Source organism: Chiloscyllium plagiosum, chromosome 13 (genome assembly GCF_004010195.1).
Source record: "Chiloscyllium plagiosum isolate BGI_BamShark_2017 chromosome 13, ASM401019v2, whole genome shotgun sequence".
Taxonomy (NCBI): domain Eukaryota; kingdom Metazoa; phylum Chordata; class Chondrichthyes; order Orectolobiformes; family Hemiscylliidae; genus Chiloscyllium; species Chiloscyllium plagiosum.
Genome location: NC_057722.1, coordinates 45,819,708 through 45,831,760, shown reverse-complemented (window position 1 = coordinate 45,831,760; position 12,053 = coordinate 45,819,708). Strand labels below are relative to the sequence as shown.

The window sequence follows — 12,053 nt, the reverse complement described above, 5'->3', positions numbered from 1 at the left end:
ATGCCATGTGTTACTACAAGATTCTGATTCATGGATTTCCTCAGAGTATGCATTTGAAATGTTACAACCCTTCTGCTCTGTTGCAGATGTAGATTGATCTATGCATTTACAGCACTTTTCTTCAGCACTTCCTTGTAATTTTCATAAATGATTCTGAGTCTGTGTATGGTCTGTCACACTCTAGCCTGTTATCTTTCATATCCTCTTACTCCACCTTGCCTTTCACTTTTTTTAAACTCTTTTTAGCATAGTTTCTTAAATTTAAGTATTTTAAACTTAAGTGAATGCATGTTTTAGTTCTAAAATATTGCAGTGCTTTTTGATCTGCTACTAGCCATGGTTCTGAATGTTTTTGATCCAGTGTATTTGTGATCGGATCAGTTTGTATTTACAAACATAATAAAAAAATGGTTTTAGCCAAGTATGTATTTTGCTCCAATCTCATTTTGAGCGCACACATCCAGGAAAAAATACTATCAAGCAGTGACAACCTTGCACCTGGTGGGGGGACGGAAGTACACATTGACCTTGTAGTTTATATCCTGTAAAGATGTACAGCATCTGTGTTGCAAATATGTAGCGCTGCTACTGGCAAAGCTAGTAGGCACTTTAAAAGTTAAATTAATTCACCATATGGCAGGAAAAGAAAAGATCCTTAAACTATCTAAGGAGAATTGCATTAAGAAATTGTGTAACCTAAAAAAGATATTGAAATGAGAAATTTTGCATATTTCCATAGATGCTATGTTCAGCATAGCATAGAAAATGACATGCAGCGTCTGTTTCTTAAGTTTAAAAAAAAAAGACTTGCCAAGTGTTCGGGAATTTTTAAACTCTGTGATTTGGCATAACACAAAACCGAACAGAAATTCCACACTGAAATTATGATACAGAACAAATTTTCTTTTAATTTGAAAATGAAATTTATAGTTTGCATGTTAAATGATGTTAAATGATATTCTGTGATAATAACAAAATTATCAGTTCCATTCGGGATCATTTTAATTTAAAAAATTGACCATTTTTCAATAACTTACATAAAATAATGACATTATCTTGTGAGCAGTTGTCACACTGTGCACACCAGTTCATCCTACATTTTTCTTATGCTTATTATTGCTGAACTGGTCTCCTACAATAGTAATGGGAGTTTTAAAAAAAAATGCTGTACTGTTTGTATGATGTATAACTTTAAAATACAACTAATGGGGAAAATCATGGTAGGCAATTCAGTGAGCTCTTCTGCATTCAGCTTCAAGTACTATGACTGAAAAAGTCATATGGGGAGGTGGGCAAAGGTTACCAAGTTTAATTGGAGAATATTATCTATCAGTTACACGAATTGCTAATAAGTGGGGAAAAGAAATTAAACTAAATAAAGCATGCATTCTAGCAAGAATTCTAAAGGAGAGATATTGGCCTCAATGTTCACTCTTTTTCTCACTCCACAGATTTGGCTGGATCTGCTGAGTGTCTCTGTACTTTGTTTTATTTCAGATTTCTGGCATCTGCACAACTTTGGCCTTGCATTTAAAGTACTTCAATAAAAGCACAATTCCCTTTTGTGCTTCATAAAACATTATTGCATTTCAGTGAAAATCTTTTTGTTGAAAATAAAAATCCGATTTATTATGGTTAGGTTAGCGTTGTTGGTTATGAAGTTGGTGATCATTTACAGACTAAGAAATGCAAATTTACCACATGGGTAAAGTGTAATATTTCACTGTGTATGCTTTCCAAAAGCAGTTTTATAGATTTATCTGATGTGACCATACTGCAAACATTTAAACTTAAATAATTTTGTGCAACTAATTTGTTTTGTTGTCAAGTAATTGTTGCTCTTATATTCAGTTTCGAATCATATGTTTTAGGATTTCTCCAGCGATGATCCTAAGATAGAATTTAACATTGATGCTGCTAATGGCATAGTCATGGAAGGATATTTATATAAACGAGCCAGCAATGCCTTTAAAACATGGAACCGGTAAGATTAAACTTTGACTTCGGACTGAAATACTCTGTACTTAATAAGTAATCAGTGCAGAGAAGTTCACATAATTAGTATGAAATCATCAATGTCTGTCACACAATTTTTAACATTTGCTAGTAGAAATAGAAATCCATGATTAGAACACAAGAATTATTTTTTTGTTTCCATGTGATATTATCCAGGTACAAAATTTGTTCATCTTGATTGTAATGACTGTGTATTCAGTACAAAGTTGTCATACATTAGATCTAGCTGCCAAAAATATGCTTAAGTTTTAGTTAAACCGTTCTAGTTATATCATTTTAAAATTAAAACAACAGATGCACTTTATCAAACTTCCTCAGGTTTCATGGTGACTGTTTACAATTTGCAAAGTCCAAAGATATGCAGATTAGGTGGATTGGTCATGCTAAATTGTCCAGGAATGTATCGGTTCGGTGAGTTAGCCACAGGAAATGCAGGGTTGTGGGGATAGGGTGGGAGGGTAGGTCTGGGTGAGATGCTCTTTGGAAGGTCGTTGTGGTCGAATGGCCTGCTCCCATGCTGTAGGGATGCTATGATTCTATGAAGTGCTGATTAGCCACCAACAATGAATGAGGTACACTCCAAGTGACTTAGATTGGTTGCATTTTGAACTGAAAAAAAATTGGTAAATAAAATGAAGTAGACCTCTCCTAGTTTGCCTTGCTTTTCCTTGGATACAGACCTTGGTCCTTTTTGCATTAAAGTGGAGTAAGTTTCTAAGTGATCAGACTAATCAGTGCATAGATCCTTTTCAAACGGTAGATCTGAATCAGACTGTTTCTGTTGATTCCATCACTTGTGGTTTGATTTTCATTGCATTGTTGAGTTGTATACCAACAAATATATACGTGCATGTTGTGGCCAAAATGGTGAACAATAATTCAATAATATATGATAAAAGCAAGTACTAAAGTATCTGTCAACAGTGGGTTTTCATCTGTACCCTCTCTGGCCCCAACTAATTTGCAGGTTAACAGGCTGCTGGTTTTTAATCTTGACAACAGTTTTTGTCAGATTCTTACCATGCAATGGTGATTTATGAGCCACTCCAAGGAAATTTGGGAAGACCTTGTACGTGTCATCAGTGGGAGTGAAGGGAACGTTCGGGTACTACGTTGAATGCTTGTTACATGCAAACTTTCAGATTAGGAACTGGATCTTCTAGCCAGCCCTACCATTTAAAAAAATCACAGTTGACTGTTGAGGCCTCAACTCCACCTTCCTGCCTATCCCAGATAACTCTAAGCTCTTCACTAGCAAACAAGTCAGACTATATGCATGAAATAGCCAATGACCCCACCCCCACAGCACGCTCGGTCAAAGTTCCAGAGACTCGCTATCCTCTTTTTTTTTTTAAAAGGGAGATCCATTATATTTCTATTCTGTCCTCTATTTCTAATTCCTGCCATAAGAGGAACCATCTTTACAACATCCTCCTGTAAAATCTCCTCAGAATCTTGTATGTCTCAGTCAAGTTACCTATTTTTAACTCCAATGAATGTGGTCTCAACCTGTCTGACCTTTTACTGATGAGAAATCTCTTCCTCATGCCCTGCCACCACCATCACAGGCATCAATCAAATGAATCTTCTGTGAACTGCTATTTTTTTCTCTCATTAAATAAGGAGACAGAAACTTTACACTGCACTCCAGATTTGGCCTTGCCATTGCTCTATACAACAGTTTAGTGGAACATCCTTACTTTTATAATCCATTCCTGTTGTAACAAACAAGAACATTCCATTTGTCTGTCTTTTCACTAACCCTACCTGCATCCTGACTTCTTTTATGATTCATAAGCCAAGATCCCTTATATACCTCAGAGTCCTGTAACCACTCTACATCTAAGTGAACTAACGCTTTTCTATTTTTCCTGGTAGAATGGATGAGAACATTTTCCTGCATGATACTTCATCTGCCACATTGTTTTCCCCATGTGTTGCCCTGTTTATATCACTTTGCAGTCTCTTACAGCATGAGAACTCTAAGGCCGCTCCCTTATTTAATACAGTTATGATTGATCTGATCTCTGCTTCAACTTCCACTTCCCTACCCGCTCCACAAAACCTTTATCGTTACTAATGACATCAAATAAACTTCCAGACAGAGCTATAGAGGCATAATCCATCAACTCAACAAAGAAACCACTTTTAGCTACAATGGGGTTACATTCTCACACTTGTGTTATGAAGATGTGGGAGTACTATACTTTTGAGAGTAAAGGCTAGCAGTGACAGCACATGTGTTCTTAATAAGACACATGTAAGATGTGCTGCAGCTACTGGGGTAGCTAGTTACCTGGAAATGACAAAGCAGTTTCGAGTTAGGCTGATCAGTTTAAATTATACCCCAAAAAATACCAAATTCCAATCAAGTTTGAATTGAGTATATTGACAATCTTAAAAGTCAATGACACAATCCGATGCTTTGGGGTATAAGACCAGGGAACAGTTGGGTGGAGAACTGCCACCAGACCAACAGCTGTAGACTGCTCGTTAGAACTCTGAGAGATACTTGTCTCGAGAAGAAATTTGCACAGAGAAAAATCTCAACACTGACCTGGAGAGACAATCTACTGACGAAGATAAAGAGAAGATTCGACTGCTGGCTGATTTTTAAAATTTGAATTTTCCTGTAAATCTTAATCGGGAGTTTTATCGGACTAGTATTATAGAAGGAAAGATTACAGGTTAGAGTAAGGAATTGTAAATAGTTGTTAATTATTCTCTGTTATACTTTAAGAAATAAAGTTGTTAATTTTTACTTAAACTTAGAGTGGCCAAAAATAATTTAATCACATTACTGCACGGGATAAATGTTTTCTGTGTTGCTGGTTTTAAATTGAGCAGGAGGGTTTACCCCGTGTCGTGACACTTTTCCTGTGGTCTATCTCTGACTGACTATTCCATCTCAACAGCCAATCCTTCTAAAGTTCTGTGCTTCTCTATTTCTGACCTTGTACTTAAGCATGATTTTCATTGCTTCAGCTGCTGTAGAACCTCTCTCTCTATCTTTAAAACATTTCTTAAAATCTATCTCTTGACCAAGCCAATCTTTACATTTCCCTAAGTGGACTCATGTAAAGTTCTGTTTGCTATTGCACCAGTGAAACTACACATTTTCAGTATGTAAAGGCACAATATAGATGTAAGTTGCTGTAGGATCTTTCTGGATTGATTAATTCTAATGGGTCATGTGGTTTTCCTGATCTGTAACTTTCATTTCAATCCTATTTCAAATCATACATGTGTTTATACACTTCAGAAATTCTCTCAAGCTATATTTACAAAAGTACTGAGCAACATTTACTTTGTCTTGTTTTTTTTCATGTACTACGCCATGGGAAATCTGTTAGCATGGTGTCAGTTTGTATTGGCTAATGTTTGGTCTGCAACTGCATGTGATAAAGACCTTACATGTCCTTCATTTAGTGCATTCTGATACCTGCAGTATACAATTTTATCCATTGCTATTGATCAATGTGCGGAACTGAAATTAAATGCATGTTTTGTTAATTTCACAATCATATCTTCAAGTGTAAAACTGTTGATTCGTATCAAATAGTGCAAAAATGTTTAATCGCTGCTGTTTATTGGGACCTCATGCTATTAGACAGCTTATACCACTTTACTTTAGGATGCATTTTATCTTCCTATGTTTTCAGATCACAGTTAGTGTTCATTTTACTATTTTCATTTTTTCTGTTTTCTTTCTATGTCTTGATCCCACCCTATTTTGTCATGTGACAGGAAAAAGATCCCCCACATCAGGTACCAACCAGTCAGCTGGACATCTTATCTCCCCATTCCTATCTCTGCATATTAGCTTTCACCTGTCTGCAAGTGTCCAAAGAAATTCGGGTAAACCTGGTTTAATCCGTGACTTTTGAACTGGTCATCATGCTGAATTTTTTCACAGCATGGGCACTGTTAGTTGCAAACCAGAAGCAGCATTTTTTTCCTCCTTTTGCCTTGTGCTCTACTAACACAACTAATTATCCTTTCTACTAACCTGTTGAACTTCAAATTCTGACTGTGTGGTAATCTGATGGTTTCAATAATAAATACAATACTCAACTTTTAAGATTCCATATTATGAAATATTGTTCAACTAACAACCTTAGTTTATTTAAAAGAAAATCAATTACTCACATTTGTTAAGAATGATTTTAATATCAGTTGTGAAAATGACTTTTTCAGACCTTTTTTGAACTGTGGAACATTAATCTGTTATCTGTGAATTGAATTGACTGCATTTCATTATAAAATGTAAAAATGTGATCTAGTTGCTCATCAATTTAAAATGCATGACTGCAGTGTTAGTAAAATGACTTGCTGCCATTCACTTGTATAACAAATGTGGTATTGGTATGGGCTAGGAATCTAACATTTTGTGCTTAAATCCCACGATGATCGTTTGGGATATTGAATTCAATATATCTTGTAATTTAAAGACTGGCATTAGTTAAAGTTGTCCCTAATCTCTGTTGGGTTTTAATTTTTTTTTGCTGGTTGTTTGGCTAATATATGATGACTTTTACATCCAGTGAACAATGAGAGATGGACAATAATTACTATTACATCCCCAAAACAATTTTTTGTTTTTCTTTAAAAAGCATGGATTTTAGTTCCAACTTGTTGAGGCACCTCTGTAGTGGAAGGACAATTGGAGGAGTCATTGCCTTAAATAATGTGCCACTTGACCATTAACATGCGTGCAGTTGTTAGAGTTGAGGACTACTGGTCTAGGACCAGGCTGGGAAACAGTGTATCATAGAATAAAAAGCATACAATGATGGTCAAGATGAAGTAGGATGGAAAGAAAGGTAGTAGGATGGGTGGAAGAGAAGTTTTTTTTCTGTTAAGTCTGTTGTGAAAGTTTGTGTGCAACTGAGAATGTGGACCACGTTTTGCATTAACCTTGCTGATCTTGTTTAGTGTGTTGTTTAGATGCTGGCATAGGTATCACAAGCTAGGGAACAGTGACACATCTGTTCCTGTTCACTATTCACAGAAATACAGCCTGAGAACAGATTGGGTGGTTTGCCTGTGTTGCTGCCTATCTTGTAAAATAACTTGAAAAAGAATCTGTAGACTCCTCAAGGGTTCCTTTAGTTAATTACTCTCAGGGACAGTCAGGAGGATGTAAAAGGAGTATTAGAACAGGACTGTTTTCAAAGCTGTTAAAATATTACAATGTTATGTGTATTGTTTTTGTAATAGTCCTATGTACATTCCATAAGTTCTTATCTCTCAACAGGCGTTGGTTTTCAATTCAGAACAACCAGCTTGTTTATCAAAAGAAGTTTAAGGTAAGTAAAAGTACATCGAGCATAAGATGCTGAACTAACAGCTGACAATTATTTAGTTGTAACTAACTTGTTAGTAAGGTAAAGTTCAGTTTCTGAATTAAATTGCTCTCAGAAGTTCTCCAAAAGTAATTTATATTTGTAATGTCTACTGTACCAGCATCTGATGTAAAATCACAGTTTAATATGTTTGTGGCTTTCGTAGATCTATTGAGCTTTACAATTTTAGTGATTATATTTGACACTACAATTTAAATACATATTCTCTATCAGTCATAGTACTGTAATAATCAATTTTGCTCAACATTTAAACATATTAATCTAGCTGGAGTACTTTTTAATTTCTTCACAGGATAACCTCACAGTAGTAGTTGATGATTTACGGCTTTGCACAGTCAAACCGTGTGAGGATATTGAAAGGCGCTTCTGTTTTGAAGTAGTCTCTCCTACAAAGCAAGTGTCTATACCTTTTTGTCTTATTTTTGAAAGGCTATAATTATGATTCGGAATGTATCTTGTGTGTACCTACCTTTTGCATTGCATTTCTTTTACAAGATGATAATTTAATTTTGGGTTCTGAAATGAGGTTTCTGGTGGAAACAAGTGAAGATAACATGCAGGCACGTGGTTTTTCTATGTGGGCAGAAATTCTTTTACATTTATCACCAGTTTTTGCTTGTTGTAAACACATTATAATCCATAGTAATCAGAATCACACCAGATTGACCCATCACCTTTAAACTTGCATACTTAGTTTTGGTATAACAGAACAATAAATGATGTTTGACTTTTAAGATAAATGAAGTATATAGCTGTACTTAGGATTATCATAGTTATAAATTGCTTCCAATTTCTGCATGAATAATTAGGTTTATTGATTCTTGACACAAATTCAGCAATGGTGCTACTTGGACAGTGGGCATGACATCTAAATGTTTGTTTCCAGTGGTTCCATAAATGTTAAATGTCTGCATGTCTTTGCACAGGAGCTGTATGCTGCAAGCAGATTCTGAGAAAATCCGACAGGTCTGGATAAAAGCTGTTCAAGCTAGTATAGCTACAGCATACAAAGAGAAAGGAGAAGAGAGCTATGCTGAAGTATGTATATAGTATATTTTCACTTCTTAAAACTCATGCACTGCAGTAATTAAAGAAGAAAGCCAGTCATCACCTTAATATTAGATACTGGCAGTAAAAATAACCTTGCCAGCATGATTCACATCCATGAAAACTTTGTTGAATTTTGGCAGTCGACCTTCCTAATACAGAAGAACCTCTATTATCTGGCATTTGATTATCTGAATATTCGATTATCTAGCAAGGTCACAAGGTCCCGATGCTTGGCTAAACTATGTTATCCGGAATTCGATTTAACTGAATGAAATACTCCCAGTCCATGTCCTTGGGATAATCGAGGTTCCTCTGTATTTGTTCTGTGGTTTCTAGTTTTTGAGCCATGCCATATAAACATACACAGGTATGAATATTGTCTTTGTAGATTTATTGATCAACATGAAAGCAATTCAGTCTCTTGTGACTTTTCATTCATCAAGCTTTTCATTCAGAAATGTGCACTAATTATATTTTCCTGGGTTAAAAATCGCACAACACTGGGTTATAGTCCAACAGGTTTATTTGGAAGCACTAGCTTTTGGAGCGCTGCTCCTTCATCCGGTGGTTGTGGAGTATAAGATCGTAAGATACAGAATTTATAGCAAAAGCAAACAGTGTGATGCAACTGAAATTATATATTGAAAAAGACCTGGATTGTTTAAGCCTCTCATCTTTCAGAATGACATGTTTTCCTGAACTTGTTGTATAGCCTTTTATATCTGCACCTGGTATAATTCATTTACAAAGACATTAAACCAAAACATAACGTTAAATGCTTTTGTTTTATCTGTTTCATGATAGCAACTGATTCCCTCCTCATTTATTGATAATCCTGAGTTTTTATTCCATTGTTACCATTGTTGTTGCTGAGACATCTACCCAGTGTTGAAGGATAGGCTTGTCTTTAGAAACAAAGTTCAGTAATATAAGTCTGTGGTCATATTGGGATAATTTATTGTTATGTTTTTTGTGACCGTTAAAATACATCTGTGTTGTTATCTGAGACTTCAGAGTCTTCAACCTTTAGGGTATTTGACTAAATATTTTAATTTGCTGTTGAAAAACGTTTTATATCTATGAATGTTTAATTTGGTTCAGTGTTTCTGTCTTAGTAAAATGGTAGTTGCAGTTATTGTGAAAGAAAAGTTAAATCGTTTGCTATGCTGTCATAAAATGAGTTTTAGTTATTGCACAATTTACTGCTAAACTCTAGTTAGGAATTTGAACATTACTAACCTGCGCATGTTGTCTTGTTCGCAGATGTCTCAAATTTGAATGCAATTTTTAGTGGATTTAAGCATCATCTGTGATCATAAGGGATAGAGAGTGTGATCTTTAATATATTTAGCTCCTGACATTTCATAAAAACAAATGTTTCTTTGTATTTGGAACATTGCCTTCAGTTTGTTTTGCCAGATATGAGCTTCCAGTTACTACAATAGTAACATTTGTAGTGTGGCTCCACCATTCGGTTACGATCATACGTAATCTGTACCTCACCCTTATTTTACCCGTCTTTGTTCCATATCCCTTGCTAAAAATTATATCAATCGCCGGTCTTGAAAATTTCAATTGAAATGTTATCCAGAGCCTTGAGGGACAGAATTCCAAATTTCCCCAACTCTTCATGTGAAAATGTTCTTACTGCTTTCACTCCTATTAATGATTAGCTCTTATTTTAAGTTTGTGCCACAGTTATTAGAAACATTCAGACCTGATTAAGCAGAAATTTTCTCAGCTAACTATTGGGAATCTGACGTCATTGTCTTCAGACTAACCACAAATTCTGTTCCCTGAACAATTATCCCTATTCCTTGGATGAGACTTAACCAAACTTCTTGCAACCTCGGTATCATGTTTGATCCTGAGATAACCTTGCAATTACATCATCTGTGCCATGACATGAACAGTTTTTTTCCAACTCCATAACATTGACCAAATCTGTCTTTGCATCAGCTCAATTATGTCGGAAATCCTTGTCCATTACCTTGTTACCTCTACATTTGGCTGAATACATTCCTGGGTGGTTTTCCAAGTTTACAGAGGGGTAGAACAATTAAATAAATTCAAAATTCTACCATCCATGCCCTTATTTGCACTGTCCCATTCACCTGTTGTCTCAGTTTGTGGTCTGTACTGGGCCAGTTAATCAATGCATTGATTTTAAAAATTCTTATATCTAATCTCTTTGTCTCAACCCATCCTATCCTTATAAGCATCTCTAGCCTAAAATCTGTGTGGTATCTTCACTTCCCAGCCCTGCTGTGGTTTTAGTTTATCCCCCATATCTCCCCCGTCTCCTCAGCAAAGGCCTCACCTTCATCCCTCTACGTTCCCGGATTAATGAGAGTTGACACGCATTGCGACATTGAACATTCCTTCTCTGCTTCCTGGCCCACCTTTTCAGTCAAAACTCTTGCCCGCCCACTGAGGACCTCTTCTCCTGCCTCAAACGCTCCATTGACCTGGATACCCCATGCTGGCCTGTTACCCACTCTGATCTCTTCATTTCTAACTGCTGCTGTGATCGACTGCCTCAACATGTCCACCCACCTCATCCACTCCAACCTCCTGCCCTTGCAATGTGCAGCCCTTCATTTCCTCTGCTCCAACCCCAAAATCATCAACAAACCAGCCCCGACCTCTACCTGCTGAAGCCAGGCATCACCTTGCAGACACCTCTTCCTACTGCCCCCTCAGCCACAACTTCATATCCCATTACCAGACCATCCACAACCTCATCACCTCTGGAGATCTCCCATCCGCAGCGTCCAACCTCATCGTCCGCAAACCCCACACCGCCTGTTTCTACTTCTTACCGAAGTTTCACAAACCAAACCCGCTCGACCTATTGTCTCACTGACAGCCTACTCCTGTCTCACCTGAACACATCTCTGCATATGTTGACACCGTCCTGTTCACTGTAGTCCAAAAACTCTCCAACTACATTCAGGACACTACCCACACCCTTCACCTCCTTCAAAACTTTCATTTCCCTGGCCCCCTATGCCTTATCTTCTCCATGGACATCCAGTCTCTGTACACATCTATCTACCACAACGAAGGCCTCCAAGCTATCCATTTCTTCAAGCCATCCCAACCAGTACCTTTTCACTGACACTCTCATCCACCTGGCTGAACTCGTCCTCGCTCTTAACAGCTTCTCCTTCCAATCCTCCCACTTCCTCCAAACAAGAGTAGTAATCATCAGCCCCAGCGATGCCTGCCTCTTTGTCGGATACGAGGAACAGTCCATCTTCCGCAGCTACACCGGCGCCATCCCCCACCTTTTCCTCCGCTAGATCAATGATTGTATTGGCACTACCTTGTGCTCCCACAAGGAGGTTGAACAGTTCGTCAACTTCACTAACACCTTTCACCCTGACCTCAAATTCACCTGGATCACCTTTGACTTCTGTCTCTCCTTCCTGGATCTCTCCATCTCCGGCGACTGTCTGATGATGGACAACTACTACAGACCTACCTGGACTATACTATCTCCCACCCTGCCTCCTATAAAAACGCTATTTCTTATTTCCAATTCCTTCGCCTCTGCCACATCTGTTCACAGGATGACCAATTCCACCATGGAAAGTCAGATCCACTCCCCCCCCCCCC

General features: G+C 37.3%; 1 protein-coding gene across 1 annotated transcript in view; it reads left to right on the top strand.

The window, feature by feature from the left end:
• The window catches only part of LOC122556380 (arf-GAP with coiled-coil, ANK repeat and PH domain-containing protein 2-like), a 183,251-nt gene that overhangs the window by 139,486 nt on the left and 31,712 nt on the right, over positions 1-12,053 (top strand). Inside the window, exons 11-14 of the mRNA XM_043703013.1 lie at positions 1,872-1,984; positions 7,274-7,325; positions 7,675-7,775; positions 8,309-8,420. Of these exons, the coding sequence (XP_043558948.1) occupies positions 1,872-1,984; positions 7,274-7,325; positions 7,675-7,775; positions 8,309-8,420 (378 nt within the window). The remainder of the gene's footprint in view (positions 1-1,871; positions 1,985-7,273; positions 7,326-7,674; positions 7,776-8,308; positions 8,421-12,053) is intronic.